Source organism: Thunnus thynnus, chromosome 23 (assembly GCF_963924715.1).
Source record: "Thunnus thynnus chromosome 23, fThuThy2.1, whole genome shotgun sequence".
Taxonomy (NCBI): domain Eukaryota; kingdom Metazoa; phylum Chordata; class Actinopteri; order Scombriformes; family Scombridae; genus Thunnus; species Thunnus thynnus.
This window is the reverse complement of record NC_089539.1, coordinates 19039856-19066400: the sequence shown is the minus strand read 5'-3', so window position 1 is coordinate 19066400 and position 26545 is coordinate 19039856. Positions and strand designations below refer to the sequence as shown.

Sequence of the window (26545 nt, the reverse complement as noted above, 5' to 3'; positions counted from 1 at the left end):
AACTCCATAAAGAATCTGTGCACAAAGAACAGAAGGTCACCGCCAGGGCAGCAAGTCAATCACTCATTTATTCCACAAATTATTTGGTTCAATTCATCCAAGTCAGAATCTATCTGAGAGCTGAATTGGAGGTACATTATTAATCTAGAGCCTTCATCATAGTCTTTGATGTACATCTTTCATATTTTATAGTCTAGACAGTCAAGGCGTTTACTTAAAGCTGTTTATCCAGAGTGCGCTATTATGAGTCAAACAGACCTTTTTAAGTACTTAATCAACACAAATAAGAGCATAAAAGTTTGGAGCCAAATTGCCAGATGGTAGGGCTCAAAGGGTTTCCATGCTACTAAGGATAATGCATATGAAAATTTGTAGTAAAAATAAGTTAAAAATTTACATATTAATCAAATGGGCACAATCATTTGCGTCATCTAAAATGATGTGTTGATCTGGATGGTCAACAGTAACAACCGTCACTTCATCATTTTTGCTTCTATGACTATAAAATGTAATTACCTTACACATAATGATACATTATCATACCAGTGATACTTTTAGATATATATTTGCCTATAAACTGTTTTAATATGCAATAAATGTGAGTAACAAAGTAAATTTAAAGCCCATAATGACTTGCCATGACTTCTCTTAATAATATCTTAAACCAATCACAACTGTTCATGGAAACAAAGACACAAATACCACAATTTGTATGGATGCTGCAATATAGAAGAACAGCTTTTAAACTGACCTAAGGATGTGAAATCACCTAAGATTCTTTATCAAGCCTCTTTGTTTATCAAAACTGGACATGACACATCAAACAAGAGGTTATATCGGATAAAACAACTAAACTACAGTTGCATTATGTTAAAATCTTCCCCATTATTGAAGGGGAAATGAGTTGAAAACTGAACTGACTCAAGGCTGTCAGGCAACCTTCAGCAGCGTCTGTGTGGTGATAAGCAAAAGCAGAGCATTCTTGAGCATTCTGTTTACTAACAGGAATTCACCATTTTTCAGCGGTGAAGTCCATATTCTGCAATCAGAGTGCTGCAGAAAACTAGAGACACCAGGCTATGTAATATTCTGAGGCTGTAGAACAATCAAGTTAGAGAGTATTGAATGAAAAAGAGAATAAAATATCACCCAGGGAGAAAGCAGAAAGGGAAAAGATAATTCAGTGGGGAGAGAGTGACATGATGAAAATGTTCTCGCCTGCAAAAGATAGAATGTGACTTGAAGTTTGATTGGAGTTGGAAGGTCATTTCTACATCGGGGAGGGCTGAGACCGATGAGTGATGACCTGCAGTCGTTTGTGGGAAAATGCAGTGATCAGACTATAATCTACAGCTGCACTGTGGCCTGGGCTTGTAGGGGGTTATAGATCCCTTTACAACCTTGTAGCGAGCAACTGGCAGTGTTTTGAATTAGATATGAGCAGCCATCAGTGGGGGGATTATGTGGGAGAAATCAGGGAAACTGAAGATAGAAACTGTAGTGTTTTGGGTCATTCGTAGGGCATGAAAGGGGAGGTTTCATAAAGTCAGGGAGTAGTGGTTGCCCAAACTAGGATGAGAGTAAAAAAAAACCAAACTAGGAGTGAAGGACAATTTGACAGATTCAGATGTCCTCACAAGAATTTGTTGTCTCCAGCTACATGATTCAAGGTCTCATCAATATGTACATCAATACAATACTGAGATGTCATCGAGAAGATATATTTTTTTCTTTGGAAAAAGAGCAGCTTAGTCTTACCAAGAATGCTTTTTGAGATGAGTGGAGATGCCTGTAGGTTTCAGAGGACATAAAATGTTGAATGGACTGTTTTCTGCAATTAAGTCTATGGAAAGAGGCTAATTACTGAGGTCTTGGAGACTGTAGTGAAGCTGATCCGCAACACAAACAGGGATTAAGGAAGAAAACGATCGTAGTGAGGCCACAGAGCTCCTCTAGTCAGCAAAGATGAGGAGAACTACTACTACTATTACTACTACGACTACTACTTCTGGACATTGTCAGAGGCAGCTGGAAAGGACTGCAGGTACCTCAGTCTCAGCCAGGATTATAGGGAAAGTAAAGTGGAGGGTACTTGCTTAAATGCAAACAGATTTTGGTCCAAAACCATTTTTCTTAAAGATATATTATATGAGATAAGAGTGACACTGAAGAGTGTCAAGAGAAGTTGTCAGCTACAGTGTCTGGTGTGTCAGTTTTGCACATTTGCTATGATTCAGTATTCATAACGCAAGAGTTTCACTTTGCAAAACACTCAAAAAGAGGTAAATCCCAAGCTCACAAGCTACACAGCTTTAAACCCACTCACCTTTAAATAAAATGTTAGTATGCCAAATCCATTAAACTCCCCACACAACAATATTGAATTAAGATGCAATTAAAATGCTGCTCATTCAATAACATACCCATGCACCACTGTTTTGTGTATGTGTAAATGTTTCAGATGTCAATTTAAGTCTTCAGAAATCTAACATAAATGGCTTTGAATAGGTTCGAGCATGTGGACACTGACAAAAAACAGAAAAAGGATACTTCTTTGTGGTTTCCTCTTATCTTGACCATTTCCGTGAGGGAGTAGACATGACATGTTTCGTCACAGTGATTGACAAATGAACTCTGTGTCCTTGCAGGCTGCGGTCGTTATTCTTGGCAGGAGAGCGATGTGATGTGGAGACACTGGAATGGGCAAAGCAGAGCTTTGGGGTTCCTGTCCTGGATCACTGGTGGCAGACTGGTAAGAAAGCTTTTACTCTCCAAAGACAGAAAACACAGACTTCAGAATCAGCAAACATAATGTTGCAATGGTGATCCATTTAAAGCTACACTGAGAAAACCTTTTATATAAATATACACATCTTATCAGATTCTATACATGGTTTCTATTTGCCCAGAGATGCATATTAATCAGAAGGAGGTAAATTAAAACCCTGACTTCTGAATATATCACAGAACCTCTGGTGGTTAAAGCTCAAATTGTTCAAATCCCTGATCATATGCTTTGTGTGAAGTTGCTTTGTGTAGTTTTAATTATGTCAGTTTAGTAGGTTGACAAGCTCTTAAAACTCAAACTTGAGGGATTAAGTTCTTATGATACAGATACTGAGAAAGCTTTTCAAGGACCCCAACTACTTTATTAGCATGAACTGTATATGATGTTTTAATTCAGCTTGATCTTTAAGCCTCAGTCTCATCTTAAGCGTATCGGTGTGAGAAGACTATAAATGTGCTCTTTGCTGTATTTATTAGCCGATTGACATTAACTTGGCCTTGAGATGAGGCATAACTCCAGAAAATCACTATTCCCTAAAAGCCGGCTGTCATTGTAAAGCACATTTTTATCATTCTTCCCTCTTTGATGAATCCCCTAGTGTTTTGTATTGTATACCAGGATATTGGACCCCTTCTACTTTAGTAATTAAGATATTAAAGACCCCCCAGCTTCCCTGGGAATTGATCATCAGGAAGCGATGTGTCATCATTTGCAACAATTATTTGAGCCTCAATGAAAATTAGACAGGAATGTGCAGACATGGACAGACCAAACAATGACTGAGGTCACCGGGGGGATACTTTTGGGGCAAAGACATCGTTCCTTGAATCAAAATGGATGTCAAAAAATGCCATTTAATATGAGTTGTGCCTTCCCAGATGTCTTCACCTTAGAAGGAGAAGTGTGTGCTTGCTGCCGTAGTCAGGTGGGAAAAGTCCCAGAGGGCCTTTCAACCAGTCACATTCGAGGGCAGCATTTAAAAGGCTTTGATTGGCATTGCCTTTCATTGAGTTCACTGATGTTTAATAGACTTTTCGGCCATATGAGACACTGAGTGACTAGCTGAGCTGTGGAGACTAAGTTGTTTGCTTGCTTAGCAAAGAGATAAAGGGAAGAAAACAATCACGGGGGACTTGTCCATCAGTTCAGGAGTGGAAATTGAAATTGCTTCCCCAGCGAAGCATGCACCGAGTCAACTACTTGATGATGAGCCTTAACCGTCTTGTTCCTAACTTTTTGGGGAGTGTAAAATGCACAAAACCAGACTAAACCAGCGGTATGTGAGTTCTGTCGATTTTTCACAAGATTGCAATAATTTGTGGTTAATCAGCCTTCATTTTGATCTGTCTGTTTTTCAGAAAACCCACAAACATCGTCAATATTTCAATGCCACATCGCACCAGTGCACTTTAGATTAATGTTGTCCTCACAGAGGTTGAGTCATGATTATTCTTTAAATACGTCAACTCAACTCACAGTCCAGTGGTAGTACATTAAAAAAGTGAGGGGGAGTTTCCGAGAAAGTGTGTAATCTCCCTTTTTCCACCTAACTATCGACCTATAATACATCATGGCTGTTGCGGGGTGGCATGAGAAGATACAGCACCAGTCAAAAGTTTGGACACACCTTCCAATTCCCTTGAATTAAAAAGTGTGTCCAAACTTTTGGTACCGTATGTAATTGGAATCTCAGGTTCCCAGCTTTTCCCTGAATTGTTTCTCAGGCTGCGGTTCGTAATGATTCTTGAATGGGTAACAGCCTATTAGCTTCTTGGATTGGAGCCTTGAGTCCAGGCAGTGTGCCATCATGGTAATACCATGCCCCCTCCCCCTCTCAGTTTGATCGTTGCCCTCCGCGAGTACTCGTGAACGGTGACAAATGCGCCAGCAGCAGAGAGGGAGCACAATTGGATGTTTCTTTGTTTAGTAATATCCTGCCTAAGCAAATGGACGATCGATGCTGGACAAGGCGACATTTCTGTGTTAAATATGGAATCAATACCGCCGTTGGACCGTTGGAAAGTCATCGACCTTGTGTTTGTGCAGGCGACACACTCTGATATGAGTTGAGATTAGCTCACATGGCTGATTGGTCTGTCCAGGGCTCAATGAGAGTGTGAAGAGCTCAATATTACAAAAATGCTTTTTATCAATTCAGGCTCTTGAGTTTAAATGACTGATTCTACTGTTGGATTGCTGCAACAACAAACAAAGTCTTATGCAAAGTCTTAGTAGTAGCATTCCATCGTTAAAAATACGCATTTCAAGACTGAATACTTGTATAACAAACTGAAAAGACTGTCCTATTTTAGTCAACCATTTCTGACCATCTTAAATCAGCCAGGAAGTAGTTTGGAAGCAGAGGTGCAGGTTCAATCTGGTGTATGGGTCTATTCGTGGACACATCTTCCTGGGTGGTTTCCATCCAGCTCCTGAATTGGGACGCTATCGCTCTACTGCTACACTGTAGCTTTGAGCTGTGTAGCGGTCTCACAGAAACTGACAATTAATCAATTTGCTGAACACCAATTATAAAAGTGAATCCTCTCTCTTTGGTCCTTTTAATACTCGTTTTAAGCCCCCATACACTGATCTTTGGTGATATAATGTGTTTGGATGAGCATTTACTGTTCGTATGAGCAGTGTGGGAGTTGATTGGTTTAGAGTAAGCAACCCGCAAGCAAGCCCTTTGGTGCGGTGTGATTTAGTTGTTTACTCTGTTATGTATAATGCATCCCATTGCTTTCTCTACCTGTACGTCCATCTTAGGTAGAGTCCGACCGCGAGCGCAGATGGTCGGACTAAAACAAACGCTCACCACCCTGGATGTGCTGAACAGAGTTACTGATTCTGATCTACTGTAGCTTCGGTGTTTGTGAGATAACATTTAATTCTTCTTGATTTCAGGGGTGTTTGTATCACAACCAAATTTGATTCTCACTTCACTTCCTTTCTCTCCATCACACACACACGCACCCAAACAAAATCCTTTCACACTTTGTGGCTATCCCAGCCAGGTGATTTATTGAGTTTGGAGAAAAAAAGAACCTCTGGCGCCCTCTTGATTTCTGTCTAGATGTGTAAATCCCATTGGATTTTTCACCCCCTGGTAAACCCAATAACTGGCAGCTTGCGGCCGGCGCTGCAATCCAAATGTGTTCTTCACTTTTTCATGGTAGACCGAGTCACTTCTCGTCTCACTTGCTCTCTCTTTGTATGTCTGTGGCAGCTTTACTTCAAATGTGTGGGTGTGAAAGAGATTCTGCCATGTTACACACACACACACATGCATTACATACAGAGGGAGCAGAGTTTATTTTTAATCAGCTGTTTGAAGTCACACACAACAAACATGGTGAATGCAGTTCCTTCCTGTATAAAACATTTGTAAAGCTGATAACTTCCTGCATCTTTGATATCCATGTTCACTTGTTATCAGTCTTCTTCTTCATTGCCTTTGTGGGTGCGTTTATAGGTTAATTTGTGCATCACCACATATTGATCAGTGGAATAGTATAACGACTGGCAAGAGTGTGTATTGTGCATCGTCATGTGTGTTCATGTGCATCTTTGTGCACTTGCAGGCTACAAACAGAGGGACCCAAACATCACTCCATAGCACTATTAGTGTTCAAAAACTGCAACGGGTACCTTTTAATGGTTGGAGTTTGTGCTATTTTATCTTATTTTTTAATAAGAATTCCCCAAATTACACTAAAACCTACAGTTAATTTATCTTAGTAACAAGTATCGCCACAGCCAGATATAGATACATCGAGTGAGGCGGCTGTGAAAAGCTAGTAGAGCTTGCCTGGGTTTTCCCTGTTAATCCACTTGGTGACCTTGCAGTCACAAAACTACGCCTCTCACCTCCTTATGGGACATTATCCAAAAAAAAAAAGAGTCATGTATTGTGCTTTAGTGCTGCACATATAAACAATAAAGATTTATTGGTATTTTTAAATTGACAAACAGGTGTGAAATGTCAGTAAAAAGATAAAAAGTGCACACACATGCCAGGAAGATTCAGTGTGTATATACAGTTTCCTCCTGCCTGTACTGAGTTCATGTGTGACCCTGCTGGGAGTGCCACAGTGCACTGTTGGACCGTCTCTCCGGAGACAGGACATCGATCAAGCAACTTTTAGCAACGTCTGTACCTTGACAACTCTCTTTCATCTTCCCTCCCAATAGAAGAGAATCAGCTCGGTCAATGGGAAGCCAGTTTAGCATTCAAGGCTCGTTTGCTCCAAAATGGGAATCATATGAAAGGAGAGACAGACTCCTCCTTGAGAAACTCATTATACACAGAACACCTGAAAAGCAGTTTGTTGGCATCTTCTGGCTTTCAACTCGGAGTCAAGTCATATTTCAGACTTCTTCAGACAGTCTTTTTAAGTCCCCCCCTCTCACACACATTTGGTTTTCATCTATAAATATTGATAGATCTCTCCCTCTACTCGTACGGGGCTTTTCACTTTGTAGTCACCTGCAAAATAGATTTTAAAATTGAACAAAATCAATCACCAGCGCGGTTGCTCATAAATCTTTCCAGCTGAATGTTTGTAATCCTGGAATGTAATATTCAGCAGCCAAAAGCTGTAATCGATTGTGAGAAAACAGGCACCGTGAGCAGTGAAGGGAGCAGAAGGTGAAGAGATTGGACAGAACACGGGGCACACTATATATATATAAAAGTACAGTAGGATTAAGGGACCAGGTAAGCAGATTTTTAATGTTGTTGTTTTTAGTCCGTGTCCTGGTGAACAATTTTTAAAACCTGGAGCAAGAGCGAAAGTACAATCGAAATTACAAATCCCTCCTTGTAGCTGAAAGTCTTATTCAAGGTTATTTTCAAATGTATTGTTTATGTTTTTGATTACTGAAAGGAAAAAAACATTTTCTTTTGAGATATAGTACATTAGTATTGCTCAAAACATGCGTGCTAAACAAATAATTTATGAGATAAAGTATTTGGCTCTCGCGGCTACACCCTTAGATGCTTTTGAAGTGTATTTTTCGAGTTCCTCTGTGTAAAGCTGCTGTATCATCACTGTAGGATTCTTTATTCATCAAACAGAGCGTGTGTTTGCCAGCTCCTGTTAAAAGATGCATCATCTAATTCATTATCTTTGACATCATCCCTGTACACTGGAAACAGTTCATCAGCCGTACCTGGTGTAAAAAACGGCTCAGGGTTTGATTCACATCGTTTTCTCATCCATCCCCCTGTAGGCTTCCCTTACCTCGCAGCCAACTGTGTAGCATTACTGATTGGTAAACAGTCACATCACGCAAAGAGCCGGCAGCACTCTCTCCTAGCGGAGCTCTCCTTAGATCTGCACAAGGCCCCGGTTGGAAAAAAATGAAACAAAGTCGGCTAACATGAAACAACCGCTTTGTCGTGATGGTGCCAATGGCGATAGGCGGCATTGACGTACAGCAGAGAGGAGTTCACGTCCCCTTTTGTTGGAAATATTTATGTGTGCTAACAAGCTCACGGATGAGAATTTGACTAATTTGACCAATTTAGATCGTGATTAGTTTTCACTCCGGCGCGCTTGGCTGGTGCAGTGCGAGATTAGTTTTCTGATACAGAGTGGAAGTGATTGGTGTGCTCGTTATTCCCATGTGCAGCGGACTCAATCATTTCTCAGCCGCCCGCTGTCATCTCATGTGCTGATTCATCCTGTCTCATCAACCCCAACATGACACCACAATGCTTTTCTTTTTTTTTTTTCCCAGTTGCACTTTGGCCTACATATTTCCACTTTTACCTTCACCAGTTATGATATTGTTTACATTTACATGCTTTGACATGCATGCAAAATGATATACATGCATTAACACCCCTCAATAACCCCCCCGCTTGTCCAAGATACACATGCACGCATAGTTTGTCACCCCTTGAGGCACCTGAATCCACCGGCTTACTCACTTTGCCTTATGTGCATATGAGAAATGTCTGCCATTTTGAAGCCTGATAATAATCTGTGTGCTATTTTAAGCCCCAAGTGCCATTGGCATGGGGTGGAGGGGGTTGATGATGAAGGTTGCTGATGTCACCGGTGTTGCCTGGCAACAAATGTGTGTTTCCAGTTGGCAGGGTTCGGCTGCCTCGTCAGTGAGTGGTGGCGGATGGACTTACAGTAGTATTTTAGGTGCCCGGGTCTCTCTCTATATCTGTATAGCTGTCTCTTTTCGTTTGTTATTGTTTCTCTTACTCTCTCTGACAGACAGCAGATGCCAGCAGATGCCCTTGTACACAGAGAGAAATTGTCTTAAAAGGTGAACCGGACCTCTTCAAAGGATCTGTCTTGTCAGATAAATGGTAGAATTGACAATTTCTCCCCCTGGCCTTTGCCAAATGCAGTGCTGGCACAGGATTGTTTTCTGAGAATCCCCCCCTCATGGAAAATAGTCTTCAGAAGGTGTGTGAAGGGCAGTTTTACAGCCCCCTTGAAAACAAATCCACTCACTGAAGAAAAATAGAGGCTTTTAACAGCCTGGCATTAACTAACTCTGCAAATAGACAGCACTGCACTGGATTAGGGGTTAATAAGAAATCTTAACCTGAAACTGAAGAGCTCAACAGTAATATTACCTCTGCAGTGTTGATTTAGATCTGAATATACCAGCGCCTGTAGGATGTCTTTACACAAGTCTGCTTATTAACTTCTTGCTTGTAACTCTGTTTTTTTTGAGTCTGTGGAGGTACTGTGATGCAGGAAATAATGAGAAACTATGTTTTGCATTTACTGGATCATCCTTATTTTGAATGAAACAGGTAACAAGTTTTTTCAGTGTTGGGTCTCATGGTTAAATTTGGATAATTAACAAAGAAGATACAATAATTTGTGCTGTATTCATGCCAAGTATTCATTAGAAGATGTGATTTAACGGCTCCTTGTTGAAACCTGTTGGAAAAACTGACAGATGATAATGTTAGATTCAGCCTCCCACATGATAATAGAAAGAACAAAAAGTGAGACCACACCTCTGTGTCTGCTGTTTTTTTATATTTTAATATTCTTTGAAAACAAAACAAAACAAACGCTTGCAGTAAGAAGCGCACATCAAAATGACAAGCATACTGATAATTATTCATGATTTTTGCCATCTTCATTCATATATGCAAACTGATTTCCAGCAAGTGAAGCAAAAAAAAAAAGCGAACAGGCTGATACTCCGTTCATTTATTGAACAGTTGGAACACTTCAGCAACATTTGCGTCGGGTGAACTGGAGTGACTGGAGTAAACACTACATGGCACTTTAGGTCTGAAGCTGTTTTTCATGGTTAAACCTTCATAACATAGCTTAAAGTGTTATTTTAGACAATCATGTGCTTCTAACTTTGTGCCAACAGTTTGGGAAAGGCCCTTTTCCTGTCTCTACATGATTATACCCCTTGTGCACAAATCCAGGTCCATGCAGAAATGGGGTTTTCACAGTCTGGTGTAGAAGAACTTGACCCAACATCAGTGACTGACCCCACTCACTAATGCTCTTGTGGCTGAATGGAGAGGAAAACCATGCAGCTAGCTTACAAACTCGTGTGGAGAGCCTTCCCACATTCTTACTTAATTTGTTTTCATAGTGTGTTAAGTTGGGCTAAAAATATATCTGTGTAGTCAGTAAGTTCTAGATTGATGTTATGGGTCAGTATTATCGAATATATACAGCATATTGTCCATGTAATCTACATTCATAACCTACATTTTAGAATATTTGTCACGTATAAAGGACTCTGCATCAAGCAATATGGGTTTAGTTGTTTGTAATCATATGAGAATACAGAATACAGAAGCGTTTTAGTATAGAGGAGTTTAGTTTTATACAGTGCAGTGTGTGTTTGTCATTGGCTCATGACTTAATTGTCGGCCCTCTTGGGGAAGAAGTTTGTTTATTTCAAATAGACATTACAGCATAATACCAATAGTATACAGTATTTGCTGGTTTAAATGTATAAATTAGAATTGTAAAAAGAACCCACTACTATTTCCCTCATCTTATTAGTATTCCTTCCCACCACTTTACTGCATATAGATCAGTGCCTCATCTTCCCCTTTTAAAAAACAAATCAGAATTAATTTGCCTTTCAGTAGAATTGTTCCTCAGTCATGTCACCCTTGTGCTATGTTGCCCACCCATGGGACACGCCAGGGAGCCTGGACTTTGTACCTCATGTCATTCAGCACCGAACACCAAAAAGCCGCCGTCCCCCACTTGGTCTCATTACATTGCTGCAGAGACAGTAGCGCAGATGTCGTGGCTCCTGTAATTACATCTCCGAGAGCTGAGGTGCCACGTTCGTGTTACCTCGTTGTTTACCGGGGGGGGGGGGGGGCTGCTGTCATCAGCGCTCTAAACTGGGAATTCATCTGGTATTTACTCCGAGCTATTGTAGCATTTGTCTGCTGCGATTTCTAAGGCACAAGACGGGGGTCTTTCATTAGCAAATTAAGTAGCACATTTGTATGCATAAACTTAGCTCTGAGTGAATGAGCCAAGCTGTCTGAAAAGTGATAAGGGAGGCAGTGTTTTTAAACTGATGGAATGAAATTATCCCTTGAAATGGCCGAGTTGTAAATGGGAGAACATATGCAGATTTGTGTGTGTGTGTGTGCACAAGTTATACTTGATTGCTCATCTTTCTTTCATGTGTATCTTTGGCGGGCGGCATCGGCAAACCTTTTGCAGTTGCTGGGACATACGCTGATTCGCCATGTGTTTTACTTTCTCTTGTCTCTCTGAACTTTTCTTCACTTGTTATTTTCCTTCATTTTAACAATGAGCTCAATCAGAAAGGCTTGGTTAACCACCTCTCTGGATTTCACCTGCTCTTGGCTCCTCTGCAGGCTGCCAATGAGATGGTCTTAACCTGAGCAGTCACAGCAAATTCCAACCCAAATTCTCAGAGAAAAAGCAGGAAAGTGAAATGCACTTAAAGTAAATGGGACATTGTAAATAATATTTCTGTGGCATCTAACAGAAATGCATACATAAATACAAAATGTCTCTAGACAGGTGAATACTGTGTTTTTACTTTATTGTCTACTTATGCATGTTTGTTTGGCTTTCATGTGAAGAAATCTGCTGTTAATAAGAGTACATGAAAACACATATCACATCCAGACAGGACACATTAAAACATATTTACATAAAAAAAAACAATAGAAGCTACATTAAAAGGAGCATCAAGTGCTCGATGGTGAAACTGAATCAGGGTTAAATAAATAGATATAAAGTGCTGTGTCGGCTGATTTTGTTGATTTTATTAAGCAAGGATCACACATTGGAAAGCGTTAATGTGGGTAGTGAGAGCCTGCTACTTCTCTTTACCCTGTTTCGTATCCTTCCTCTTGATGCTCTTTTCCTCCCCTTCCTTTCTCTGGGTGCTTTTGTGTTCTGTAGAATACACAAAGGTATACTGGCATCTGGTTTAAATTCGCTGGGCACCCTGAACTGCAGATCCATTAGGTTGCTCCAGGTGTATTGGTGCCTGCTCACGCTTATGTGGCTCAGTGTTACTGCTGCCAGCTGCTGTTCCAGACAAAGCCAGATGACCCAGAGGAGGACAAGAGATTTTATTGTAATGTTGCTTGACTATTGTGACTAGAGAAATATACCTTTAACACACTAGGACATTAAAAGAACAAAAAAAAGCCCAGTCTTTGCACAGTTATAAGTCACCGGTCGCTGACAGCGTTGCGCCCTGGAAGTTGTTTAAATTTTCATGTTTCTCTTTCACTACTTTTTTATATGAGGTGGCTATATTTTAGGTTTTGCCTGAAGCAAGCTGAATTGAAACATGTATTATATTATATATAAGAATGGGGGTAAAAAAACAACAACTTTGTATTTCACAGTCTGGCCAAGCACTTTGCAGTCTACTCTCTCCTATCATCCCCTTATCCTCCTACACTACGTCTTTTCAGATGACCTTGGGTCGTCTATCTTGTTTAGCTCGTGACCGAGTTACCCCAGCAACCACACATCACCAAGACAACCACGAGCACTGCTGTGCATATGTATGTTGTACAGAAAGCCCCCCCTTGGACATTTATGACAGGGCTGTTTATTGCACACGACACAGTGCTGTTTGTTTATGTGTTATAGTGGTTACTGTAGGTGGCTTCAATATTGACATTGGCATCTACGTCCAATCGGTCCCAAACTTAAGCTTTATGGCGCTTGTGTTGTCGTCTCCTGACTAGATCCCTGCTTGTGTTGTATCAGTCTCATATGTACATCGCTTTGGATAACAGCATCTGCTAAATGAAAAAATGTTAATGTAAATTTCAAGCACAGAAATGTCTCTTTGACAAACTAAAGAAACATTTTTTTTTTAAAGTTTTGTTAATATTTTGCATTTGTGCTGTAATGCAAGGTAAACATTGATACAGAAGAATTTACCAACCTGTGCAGGCAGCACCGTTCACCTGACACCTAATTTAAATGTTTCAGTGTGACAGCTACATTCAAAACTGCAATCAGGCCAGCCAATTAAATGGCTTTCTCCAAAGCAGACACAATTGTTTAACATTTGTTATTGTATATTGGCATCTAGTCTAGCACATTAGATTTGAAAGGAAACTTTGGATTGTGGATTTTCAGTTTCAAACCCGTATTAACTGATTTTTGGCTGAACCGCAGTGACCAGTCCTGTAAATGAGAATGTCTGTCCGTCACTGACTCACTGACTGAGTGATGAAGTTACACTATTGGTTGACTGAAGCCTGGGCTTGGGACAGCCAAGTATCCCAGAATGATTTTCGCACCAACTGGCAGAGATGGTGGAGATGAAGCTGTTGTAATTTTCGCCGTAGGGCTGTTAATATGTCACTTTATTAAGTTTTAATATTTTTTCAGGCAAGAAAGTAACCATTTAGATTCCCAGTATGTGGTCATTTTATCCAAATAACGCCTATTTGGAAATTTGCTGGGATGTTTTTGGAGATGTGGGGAGCCGCTGGACGGGTGAGACCAGCCGGTCATCTCAGCTGCTAGCGGCTCGACTCCTGAAAAGATCAGTTGGTCAACGTCCGTCATCATCCCGGGGAGAAAATGATCCGATGAGCTGATCTGTGCAGCTCTTTGGTGATTTACCGCTGGCTCTCATGTCTGTATAGCATTTTGATATATGATATTATTCCTTATGGAAGATAAATGTTGGTCTCACAGATGAAATCTAACAGTTGTAGCTGCCACATCAGATTGTCTGAATGTAAAGTGAAGCTTCATGTTTTTACTGAACAGAACAACAGTACTGCCTCTGGGGCTCTATATGTACAGATATCACTACATTTCAGTAAATATAAATGTATTAAAATGAACAGATCAATCTATATTAAATTTAGTTTTCTTTTATTAAGCTACATAACAGTTTGGACTTTTATTATAGCTACATTACAGACTGAGTAACATAATTTACTGCATCTCTCTGTCAATGAGAAAAAAAGCTCAGAAGTTTGTACTCCAGAAACTTGTCAAGTCCGAACTAGCAAGTACACAAGTCTGAACTTATATCTACTACTACTTATATCTACTAAAACTACCAAACATCTGGCGCTTTAGCTGCTAAATGCTCCACGGTATTCACTAGCTAGTACTGGGCAGGTAGTGTACAGTGAGGTTTCAAGAGCTCAGAAATCAAAGCTATAAGAACAGTGAGATTGAACCAAAACAGCAAAGTCGAGGGCTGTAAAGCCAAAACGATGAGCTGGATGTTATAAAGCTCTGTAGAGCTGAAGGGGAACTGAAGAGTTCAGAGTTAAATCTCAGTGGGATTACCTCTATGAGTGACCCCTTTCACATTACTCATTTGGTCCATTATGAAAAAAAAATTATGATCTGTGATCACATCCATTTTGGATGAACAGTGTTATGTTCAGCTATTTTTGTACTCCAAGTCCTCCAATTTTTGGATAGTGCACAATATTAAACTCTGAAATGAAAGCTGAAAGTTGGCATTTTACCTTCAAAGTGATTGATTGGTTTCAAATCCAGAGTAATGGAGTAGAGAGCCAAAACAACAAAAATGCATGGATGTCAAAACACTTACTGACTGTACTGTACTTATCATCTGAATTGTGGTTTTATTGTTTGAGTTTACTGGTGCATTTTCCCTTTTTTTGTTTGAAAATGTTTTGTGACGTGACACTTGTAGTGCTGCTGTGTTGATTGATGTGTATAGTTTACAGTGTATAGTCTACTGTACCTGAGCTGTACCATTGCCACTTTTCAGATTTCCCAGAACAGAAGTGAAACTAGTGAGGTGCTGGTTTGCAGGTAGACATTTGTGAAGAAGGATAATGAGGTACACTCAGCACTCTAATACCATCTTTTTATTTTAATTCTATGATTCAGCATTTCGGCACATATTGCATGCAGAAAGATGGCAGTGGAGTTATAGGTGTAATAAGAGTGCTGCTTACTCTGTCCTTTTCCAGGTTTTATATTCCAACATTGGTCATTCCTATTCTCACCCCGTTGGCCAATTCCGCCTGGCTTTACTGACCTTGTGTTTCAACCTGTATCGCTTTTTTTTTTAATGTCTCAGTGTGCAGGTTCTACAAATAGGGTAGAAGAGCAGGGTTACATTGTTGAGGGAGAAGACAGATGCTTCTGTTTTACAAAGAAGAAGTGGAAGGCTGGAGGAGTTGCAGAAAGAAAAGCGAGTGCAGGATCAGAGAGCCAAGCTTTGTTTTTCCTGAACAGCAGTTTCCCTCCAAGCTACCAGTAACGAGCACGGCTGTTCGATACCACCTTCTCAGCTGAAAAAGGAGACACCGTTTTTGCCCATCCCGCTCTTCCGGCGTATCCTCCGACAACCCCTTCCCCTCCTTCAACCCATTCATCACACTCAAAATGCATCTCACTGGCCAAGCTCATCTCCAAGAGGTCGAAGGAAGATTGATTTGTTTGTGTACAGAGCCAAAGAGGGCACCAGGGAGCAAGAGTAGATGCAAGAGGAGAGGAAAAGACAAAGATGGGAGAAGAGGGAGACAGACAGCGAAGTGTGTGTCAGTCAGACAAGCGAATAGACAACCGCACAACTGGAGTGTGGGTGTGATCGACCCCCAGCCCACAGACTATGTTTTCACTCCTCCTCGTTCCCCTCTAGCGTTCACCTGTCAGCTTGTGCTATCTACCTTTTTTTTTTTATAATACAGCATATTTAATCCACCGCACAATGTGACCAGAATAGTAGCAGTAAAAGTATTTTGTCTGTTTCAGCTCAGGGACGTTTAAAGGACCCTTAAATAGATGCACATAAGATTGAAGACCCAATTGGATTAGATTTTGTCCCTGTGGGAAGATTTTTATGGTTGATATCGCTATGAGTTATTCAAGTGACAAAACTGTACAGGAGCGTATCATAGTGCTGAGTGTCAGTAGTCATATTTCTACATTAATAGAGATACTGTCTGCTTATTAGACTGTAATGTTATGATCTATTGTGCCTTCATAGTGCGAGCCGAGGACGGAACAACATCTGAGTCAGCTTTTAGAAACTTCTATTCTTGTCAGTTCGCCATCTTTCATGTAAATGTGAGGATAAAACACTTAAGTGATGCATCTAATTGTCATTGAGAAATCTTTGCTTTGTAAAGGTTTGATTTTATGCCCGAAAGCTGCACAGCCAGTTCTCTGGATCTTCCTGTATGGCATGTGAACAGTCGAGGTCTGATTATATCGGTTGTTTTCATTTGGGTTTTGAATGTACTTACTGGGCTTGAATTGCTTGCCAGCAAGCCCCGGCTCCTGCTGTAAACAGCCAGGTTTAAACACTCCACTCATGCTGACACAGTTCAGTGGTTTTGTCGAGCCCTAATCGACGTGCAGTCCAGTAGAGCTGAATCCGTCCTTCAGGGTCAGAACGATGTATTGGTTTGCCAATATTAGCTGTACGGTGGTGCAGTGGTTAGCGCTGTCGCCTCAAAGCAAGAGGGAGCTGGGTTCGGATCCACTGGCCAGCTGCGGCGCTTAAGTGTGGTGTTTGCATAATCTCCAAAAACATAAAGGTTAATTGGTGACACTAAATTATTCGTAGGTGTGAATGTGAGTGTGAATGGTTGTCTGTCTCTATACGATATGTTAGCCCTGTGATTGACCTGTGAGTGACCTGCCCTGGTTGTACCCTGCCTCTCGCCCAATGAGATTGGCTCCAGCTCCCCCGTGGCTCCCTAGAGGATAAGCGGTAAAGAAAATGGATGGATCGATGGATGGATGGATAGACAGTGTCCTCCAGGTTCAATAATGCAATTTGATTACATATTCATCATGTAATTGTATATTAATCTGTAATCAAATTTGATTACTTTTTAATTTTCCACAGAATACAAGTCATTATTTCCTTTTTTCTGAAAATACTGATTATCCAGTGTTTATCTATCAATCCCATACATAGCATGATTCCTGTCCTGTTTACATACAAGCTGCAGAGTGTTTCCTCTTTGCTCTAGCACCAGTCAGATTATATGATTGTCATAATCGTTGGTGATGCAAGGATTAGTCTGTTGCTACACACTTGATGGAAAAGTGAAGGGTGCGATTGGTCAACAGGGCATCTGTCATCACTCTGTCATGACCCTGCTCTCTGACCATGCAGGCAGTGACTAAATACCTGCCTGAAGGCATAAAAATCTTTTTTTTTTTAATCATTGGCAGTGAGCACAGCCTCCACTGACAGTGATGGGCTTTGAACACTGCAGGGAGTGGCAAACCTGCCAATGATGAATGAGGCATATGTGGTTGCCAGTTCAGAGGCCATTGCAGTTGGGTAAAGTGTTCAACTCTAGAATACCCCTTCTCCCTGTTTTCATTTGATAATTTAATCCCCCTCCTCAGCCAACAGCAACCTCCTGCCCCTGATCTCATGTCTTTGAAGCCTGCTGTGCTGAAGTTGGAAGCAGGTCTATAGCTCTTTTGCACTTGTTTGATTAGTTGTAGTCTGTATCCACTTCAGTCCATAGAACTGGTACCTCAGCAAGATGCTTGTGATGATTTTTGCCCTGGTCCATGCTGACCTCATAGTGTCCCATAGTTCCCTAAAATCTTTTAGATGTACATGATGATATGAACAATCTGCTGCTGCTTTTTCCCAATGGATTCTGTTGTGATCTTTGGACTTCATTCATGGATTTCTGCTCTTTACTCCAAATTCTGACTCTGCATTCGTCATATTGCAATTTAACTCTGAATCTAACATAATGTCCCACTGTTTTCATTTAATTTTGGTTAAGTGAAGTGTTCCCTTGGTCTCCTGCTGCTGTGGCTTTCCCTGACAGTTAAATAAGGAGTGTAAGATGCCTTTTTGCACATCACTGTTTTATAGACTAAGCTGTTCTTTCCATATTTGGCCAGCAAGCTAGAATATTTTGCCACTGGCCTTTGCCCTCTCAGAACACAATGCTCCTCTGCCATGAGGACTGCCACCGACTGCATATTTTAGAAAAATACACCATTGGAACTGTTTATTCCCTTGTGCGCAATAAATAATCTGATTCAGTTTTGGTGCACCTTGCTGCATACATTTGCATATTAACATAGGAAAAATGCCACAACACTTGTGGTCACAATAACTCCAGAACGATACATGACAGAAACATCATATTTACACCACAAGCACTCCCTACAGAGTAGATGATCTGATTATCTTTTGGCACAGACATTTGCACATGTGTGAAGAACAATGACAGCACATCAGGTTCCTAAAATGCAGTTACATGTCTGATCTAATGTTTAATTGAACAGCAGGTGAAGCTCTCACTACTGTCTATAAGAAAATAGCTCAAACCAATTAACTTGTACCAAATAAAGTACATATATGGTAGAAAAATGAGAGAGACCATGATGTAGGAGATTAGTTTGTGTTGTCTTTAATCTTAAAACACGACGAAGACAGATTCTGATCTTGGATTGATTTGCTTATGCTTGATTTCGGATGTAATCTTGATTACAGAGCCGGATCAATTCTGTTGTTCCTTCGCTGTGTGGGCTAGTAGGACTGACAAACCGGCAGGTCTTTGCTATAAGTGGAGCACAGTTGGGTGGTGGAGCCGAGGAGAGCCCATAGGAGCTGTCATAGTTTTGTGTAATGTAGGTTAATGTTGCTCAGAGGGAATGCAACTCAATACCACACAAGCTTGTTTGATCAGCCCACCGTTAGAAAGCATATTTGCATAGAAAGAAGAAAAGACAACTAGGAGGCTGTCATAGAATTGAAACGTTACTGTTGTATTTGGACTGAAAATGTAATTGGTTTCCATATGAATGCTCATGAATCTACATCTCTGTCTGTGTCTCTCTAACCAGAAACCGGCTCAGCCATCACCTCCTCATGTATTGGTCTGGGGAACTCACTCACGCCACCTGCAGGCCAGGCTGGCAAACCTGTTCCAGGTTACAATGGTAAGAGTCAGAGTTGTCGATGGACATTAGCTCTTTCATTAAAGCTGAACACAAACCCACCACCCATGTCTATTAACTGACACATGAATAACTATTGGCAATTCATTTTCATTCAAATTTGCTGCCCCTTTTTCCCTTTAAACACATATTGATGAAGCAATATAAACATGAATAAAACTTAGCTTGTGATTCCCTTTTGAGTATTTCAAATTTTTGCTCTTCCAGTTTGCCAGTGGGTGATACACATCCTCTGAATATGAATTGCATGCCTTTTCCCTTTTTCCACTAGTCACAGTGATCGATGATGACATGCAGGAGGTGAAGCCAAAAACCCTGGGAAATATAGTAGTGAGGTAAGCTGAGGGGCCTGTGTTCACAGCCGTGTAAGCAGCTTACTTATTGCTGCAGCTTTCTTCTGTCACTCGTACAGGCACCCACATTAAAAATGTGACATAAAAGCATTTTGCACACACTGATGTATTAAAAATCCAATTTCAGTTCTTAATCTGAATAATACACTGTTGGGCAGTGAACCTCAGTCCTTTCCGTTGCTGTGGTTGGAAAAGGAAGAGTGTGTGTGTGGGAGTACAGTAATGGAGCTGCTTGTGTGAAGTCAACCTTAGCCCTTTGTGCTGCCTTATCTTCAGGCCTGCTACCTATCTGTTATCACTCTCCAACCTCCCTGTTCTATGTAGCCGCTGGTATTGACTCAGTGCCAACAAAAGGGGGGATTTCCAAGGGTTTCACATGTGCGGTGCATCCAGGGATGACGACAGGTAGAGCTGTAAACAGACGGGAACAGCTGTGTTACTGTACTTTCTCCCAGTAGACTGGATCTGTTCCAGCCACTTCTTTGACCAAAAGCTGTATCAGCAATGTCATAAAGTCACATTCAGTTTTTACAAAGAGTGAAATCGTTGGCAGCAAGAAGACCTACCGTCTTAAAATGTTACAGCTCTTAAATACAATGTGTTTTAATGCAAAGTAAAATAAAAAAGAACATTAGTTTGTAACTGAATTATGTTGGTTTTACTACAAATGTGTGGGTTTTGTGCACAGGAAGTGTGTATGTTCTCTTAAAATTAAATGCAGGCAGCCAAACTGGTACATTATTAAATCTCTGTATTATTATTTTTTTCCTCTTGACTGAGAAGTTTTGGAGGAGATTTTGCTGCAGTCACTGACAGCCAGGAGGATGTTTTTTGTTGTTGTTTTTTTTTTTAAATTTTGTGTGTGTTTGTTTTTAACAGCAAAAAAAAGCATCTCTGGTGTGTTTGAATATTCTCTTTGTATTGAACTGAATCTATGCAGAGGCATGTTTAAGGTTCAAACCTGGTAAATGAGACCGTCTTGGTTGAGAACCTGGTTGAGAAGGGGGGGATTACTTGTAGTCTCTGGATAAACAAAGACTGAGTGACCTGCCTACCCTTTCTACCCTGTATGTGTGTGTGTGTATGTGTGTGTGTGTGAAAGACAGAGAGTGAGTGAGTGAGTGTGTTTGCCTGCCAATTCTCAGCATGGGGCAGGCAAGGTGAAGTCCAGCAGAGCCTGGCTGTGTGTCTAGACTATCTGCAATGAGGTGAAATGAAAGAAATCTGTCATCACACACCCTCATAGCTTTATTGAGTGAAATCTGCTCTGAATGCACACTGAATTTAAAATGATTCAAACCTTAAAAGACATTCAACATCTCAAGGTTTTCATGTGTAAAACCAGTGCAATACCTAAGTCACTTAGACTTACCTTATTGTATTGTTTTAAATGTTATACAAAGTGGTAACAAGCAATATAGGGATGGAACTTTTTATGTACTAAAGAACACTGAACTAAATTTCACCTTCATCCTTTAGATTACCTTTACCGCCTGGTGCAGCTTTGTCCCTGTGGCAGAACAAGGATCTCTTCAAAGAGCTCTACTTCACTAAATTCCCAGTAAGTTGTCTCATCATTTTCTCTCAATTTTCTCTCAATCTAGTGTATTTTTTGGGGGGGGGGGGCATGAAATAAGTTGCAGAGTAAACAGTTTGTCTGATGTATGAACAGAAAGTACCAAAGACTAATTATATTTCTTTGAAGTTTCACCCAATTCTCCTCTTGTGGCACTGGCTTAATAATACAGCAGGGTAGGTAGTGGGTATGTATGTGGTAAAAGGTGGCCCTCTAGTGTTTAAATCCGCCATTGCAGAAACACATGGCTTACATGCAGATGAGAATATTGGTGGTTTTTGGTTCCTTAATTGTCTTAAATTCATTTCAAGATCATCCAATGAGAGGTTCCCACTGAATCTCCTCGTGTGTTCAGATGAGCGAAGGATCCGCTACTGACCTCATCCAAACACGATGATGATGTAACCTAATACCAACACATTTCCTTCCTGTTTCACCATCAGGGTTACTATGACACTATGGATGCAGGTTTTGTGGATGAGGAGGGTTTCCTTTACATCATGTCCAGGTCTGACGATGTCATAAATGTGGCAGGCCACAGGCTGTCTGCTGGAGCTTTGGAGGAGGTAAGAGGAAGAAATTACAGAGGAAGTGACATGAAGTTTTCTTTGTGGTATAACCGTGTGTGTATGTGTGTGTGTGTGTGTGTGTGTTTTGCAGTCAGTGCTGCAGCATCCTGCAGTAGGGGACTGTGCTGTAGTGGGTCTAGAGGACACTCTGAAGGGTCACGTTCCCTTGGCTTTATGTGTACTCAAAAATGGTGAGACATCCAAACTGTGTCATCCTTTTATACCTTATAAAGTAAGGTAATTTGCTCACATGCTTGTCCATACATGGTTTAAAAAATTACGCATGTTAATGAAAATTCAATTCCAGGTTTCATTTGAAGTATCTGTGTTTGGTTTCATGTTGCTCTGCGTGTCTCAGGTGTGCAGAAAAGTCAAGAGGAGATCATAAAGGAGATGGTGAAGCTTGTGAGAGACACCATCGGGCCCGTCGCTGCCTTTAAGAAAGTGCTTTTTGTCCGTGGGCTGCCCAAGACACGCTCTGGCAAGATCCCTCGCTCCTCTTTAGCCAACTTGGTCAACGGGAAGCCTTATAAGGTACAACATGACTCTCCGGGAAATATTTTGTGTGTTATTTCCATCACTGCTATTTTTTTTATTTTTTTTTAAAAAGTGTGCACTACAGAAGAAAGTGCTGAGGGGAAACATTGTTTGCACATGTTTATTTTTTGTCCCATGTGTAAAGATTTACAGCCACTCGGGAGACCGTAAAGCTCATTTTGCATTTCAGAATTAAGAGTAATGATGCTGCATTAGTGGGCCCTGCACTCATTAAATAGAAGTGAAGGCTCATTTGGGGTTTCATCTCTTTATAGTTATGACTCAGTTTTCTGCTGATCAGGTGCTAAAAGCCCCAAAAGACAAGTGGATGACAAACTGAGGAAACAATACTCGTTAATAACTGTTCTGTTTACAGATGTAAATACAAGGTTTCCATGGATACACACAAGTCATCAAAATCCAAGAATGTATTTGCATTGCACAGCGGTTGTAGATGTTACTTTAATTAGATATTAATCAGCAGGTTTTTACAGCTGCTTATCTCATTACTTTTAAATTAAGTGTGTTTCTTTCACAACAGCGTAACAAAGGAACTCTTACTTTTCCCCCGACAGATCACTCCAACTATAGAGGACCCTGATGTGTTCAAGGACATAGAGACGCAGATGGGAAAAGCTCTGAGACCTTGCGGAGCCTGAACTCATCTGTCGGATGGAAGAAAACTGAGGTCGGATCAATTTGGGCTTCAAAAAGTCACTCCCCTCAACTGGAAGTGTGCGAGCGTGTGCGCGCCGTTTACAAGGTGCTGCAAATATGAACTGAATAGAGTAAAATTAGTGATTCTTTTCCTTTTTAAACACTCCAATCTTGACTATGTAACGTCGATGTGAAATAATTTTGTCGTCTAGCTGAGAGTAGACGTTTCTTCACCAACGCTACATTTAACCTTCACCTCCTCTGCCTTGCAGCTGGGCTGATTTATCCATTTGTAGTAATTGGGAACAAATTAACACTCTGTTTGTATGTAATCTGAATAATAATGTGAAAGTATACTGCACTACAGGCTTTGTACATTTATAATTCATGTATGGAAGCGAGGTACGGCTACTTTTTATACAAGATAAAGCCCTTGAGCCATAAACATTTTAAATTAAATAATCAAGACTCATTCACTGACAGTAGTTTTTTTTTTATTGACAATGAAAATTTGTTTGCTCACCACTTAGTTTTGACCAAAGTACAAGAAGTAATAAATTAAAAAATGGACACAAAATAAAATGATTCATTGTTCGTGCAAATTGAAGATGTAAAAACAAATCAAAAGCGTAAGACTTGTCTGAGTCGCCCATCAGAAATAACTAAAAGACAGAGAACAGGGCTGTACAATAGTTTACCCTGGAAACTGACAGAAACAAAGAGTTAACAGTTACACCAATGTAAGTCACAGCAAGCAACAGGTTTTTGTCATTAAGTCACCTCACTTCAACATGGTCATATACACTCTATGCACACTATGAGCTAAAGCGGTCTGTCTTTCAGTTATTTCCTCTGTTCTGTTAAACGTAGTGTCTGAAGGGGTGAAGGGGGGGAGAAGGCCAGCTCGGCTGAGTGTGTGGTTGTCCTCGTTGTGTTGACGTATCGCCTGACAAAACATACAGTACAGCAAGTGACAGTTTCTACGACTGACGTCCTGCTTTTTTTTTTTTTTTTTTTTGTTCTCTGAGAGGAAGTTTTGTGCAACTTCGGAGAGCGATGGCGTCTCTTGTTTTGTCCTTGGCTACTAAAGAGTCCGTTGAGTTGATGCGGTTGTATCAAAGTGCTTGTCATGTCTTTCCAGTGCGTCAATGCGTTCGCTTAAAACGCTCTTTTTATGCCAGCGAGTCCATAAGAAAGGATGATGAAGTTTGTCGGTGCCAGAAATGGGGCTCAAAGTGGTTTGTTTTTTTCTGGTAAACCACTAGAGGGCAGATTTTTCACACATCCAGAGTTTTCTTCCTCACTATGGTGCAGCACAGGTCCATCATCATACAGTTATCATCAGCACAATGAAAAAATAAAACCATATGTACAAAATGATCTAGGGGAGCAGGGTAATATGGAGACAGTTTAAAGAGCAGCATATATTAATCTATGGTCCACTAAATGAGGTGGCAGGGACATTTTTTTGCACAAACTCTGAATATCATTTTATACATAGATGTGTGTATATATTAAAAAATGGCATATTTATATTAATTTACAGATAACCTACACGTCTCCTGTAGAAGAAATACACAGTACGTTATGCTTCGACAAGTTACTGTACATGTAAAAGGTAGAAATGGTGACAACGGGGTAGCCTGCAGGACAGTTTAGCACCGGCATCTGGTGCCCACATTTTAGGGATGGATGGTCGTGGGAGGGAGGGAGGGAGGGGGGGTTCAGAGAGGAGAGCAGGGCTTCTTGGCAGTGCGTGTCGTCAGAATGGTTTGTTCCTGGGCGGTTTGGCCCGTCCAGCAGCTCCCCCTAGTTAGTCTCCATTCAGAACTGTATCTAAAGGGAAACAGAGTGAGTAGGTTTTAATAAGAGGTCTGAAATTCTCATAGTTGTTGGAGTTTTAAAAGAAAAGTATAACATGCCAAAAAACCTAATCTGACTCCTGATTGAGTCCATTTAGTACCATGCTGGCTGCTGGGAAAGTAACTACTGACAGCAATAGGTGTGGGTTTAGTCACATAAACCTATTTTTGACATTAAAGCCTTATTTTTGGCTAGACCGGCCACGGACCAGCCCTATAATCGCAGTTGTTTGTGAGTGACTGAGTGAGTGATGAAGTTACACCATTGGTCGGCCAACCAAGTGTTGGAGTTTCCTCATTGGCTGTTGCTATTTCAAAATGAATCTGTGCAAGCTCTAGTGTTAAATGCAGCGAAGTAGGGTAATCTCCTGTTTAAACAGACGCATACCAGCGTCTCTACTGTCCAGTGTCATCGACTCTCCGGCTGACGGCGCTGTCAGCGGCCGGCAGGAGAGACGCTCCGCGGCGCGTTTGGATTTTATAACTCAATACCGGGACGTGAGCTTTTTATTTCTCTGACATTTTCACAAACAATGAACAACAGCATTAAACATCAGTCTTGCAGATAAAACATGCAACTCGTGTAGCTGTTATATCAGTTTATTGTGTAGCGGCTGCTCTGAAGGTGCGCTTGATTTGACTGTAACTGCGGTAACTGGGTGGAGATAAGCCTCCTGAATTTGCACCCAAAATGCTGTCAAAACTTTCATTTACATTTCTCACCGCTAACAGATAATTTGAGTAGTTATAATTAGAGTTAAAATAAGTTCTCTTTCAAATCAAACTTCCTAAGGTATGACTGGGAAGTACTGTTCTTGCAACTGCATTTATAACCTTTTTTTTTTTTTACTCAAACGTAGTTTAACGATGTCATGTGATGCTACTTCAGTCGACCAGCAAATATTACTGGGACCACTACAAAGAGTTGCAGATGAACATTTAATATCTATGAATTCACATTATAGACACAACTGACTATCTCTGTAACAAACTGGTCACAATTCCACACATTGACCGTACACGGTCCATCTATATACTAGGTTTACTAGTCTTGTTGACATTAAAGCGTCTACACCAGTCGTCTGATAGAATAGATACACTTCAGTTTTAAGGCGGCTGTTTACAGCAGCTGCATAACTATTCCTGTTTCCCTCAGCTTTAGACATGTAGATTGTTTTCTTTTGAGTTAGCAGCATAACTACAGTGATTGTGTATCGGGTTGATCGCTGCTGCTGTGAAGCTAATGCTACTTGGCTAGTTCAGACAAGAGATGCTCACTCACTCATTTACTACTCACTTTATAATAGACATTCAGTTTACTATAAATTGAGATTTTGGACATTTATAATCATAATTTTGTATCATCACTGATGGATGTAGTGTCTTTCAACTGTAAATTTAGCATTTATAAAGCACAATGCATTGCATTGTTTGATTGTTAGCACAACAGTGTACATGCATAGACACTACTTTATTATTCCAATGTGGGAATTTCTGAGACTTTATACTGAACATTTCACACTCAGAACAAGGACACTTAATTAAAATTGTTGAAGGTAAGTATAGTGCACTACTGTATATAAATAAGGATAACATAACTTTCAATTTCATATGCTGAGGCTATAATGTAGGAAGGAAGAACGTCGCCACGGTGTTACTTTTTGGGCGCCTCTATGCAAGTCTTGTACTGCATGAATTCATTTGCAATGGCAACTGCTTGTGTGTGTGTGTAGCAAATAGTTCAATAGTTTTTGTTTTCCTGTGCAC

The 26545-nt window shown here is 40.6% G+C and overlaps 2 protein-coding genes across 10 annotated transcripts in view; one reads left to right on the top strand and one right to left on the bottom strand.

The window, feature by feature from the left end:
• Positions 1 to 23388, top strand: part of acss3 (acyl-CoA synthetase short chain family member 3) — a 38034-nt gene extending 14646 nt beyond the window's left edge. The window contains exons 9-16 of the mRNA XM_067581080.1: positions 2649 to 2752; positions 19111 to 19206; positions 19496 to 19559; positions 21057 to 21138; positions 21597 to 21719; positions 21814 to 21913; positions 22081 to 22256; positions 22835 to 23388. Coding sequence (XP_067437181.1) covers positions 2649 to 2752; positions 19111 to 19206; positions 19496 to 19559; positions 21057 to 21138; positions 21597 to 21719; positions 21814 to 21913; positions 22081 to 22256; positions 22835 to 22918 — 829 coding nt within the window. The 3' untranslated portion in view covers positions 22919 to 23388. The remainder of the gene's footprint in view (positions 1 to 2648; positions 2753 to 19110; positions 19207 to 19495; positions 19560 to 21056; positions 21139 to 21596; positions 21720 to 21813; positions 21914 to 22080; positions 22257 to 22834) is intronic.
• An 816-nt stretch (positions 23389 to 24204) lies between these two features.
• Positions 24205 to 26545, bottom strand: part of ppfia2 (PTPRF interacting protein alpha 2) — a 158460-nt gene continuing 156119 nt past the window's right edge. For all 9 annotated transcript variants that reach the window (XM_067581070.1, XM_067581071.1, XM_067581074.1 and 6 more), the window contains one exon: positions 24205 to 24752. Coding sequence is in view for 2 of the 9 variants with exons in the window: in XM_067581071.1 (XP_067437172.1) it covers positions 24741 to 24752 (12 nt within the window). In the remaining 7 variants the exon portion in view is untranslated. The remainder of the gene's footprint in view (positions 24753 to 26545) is intronic.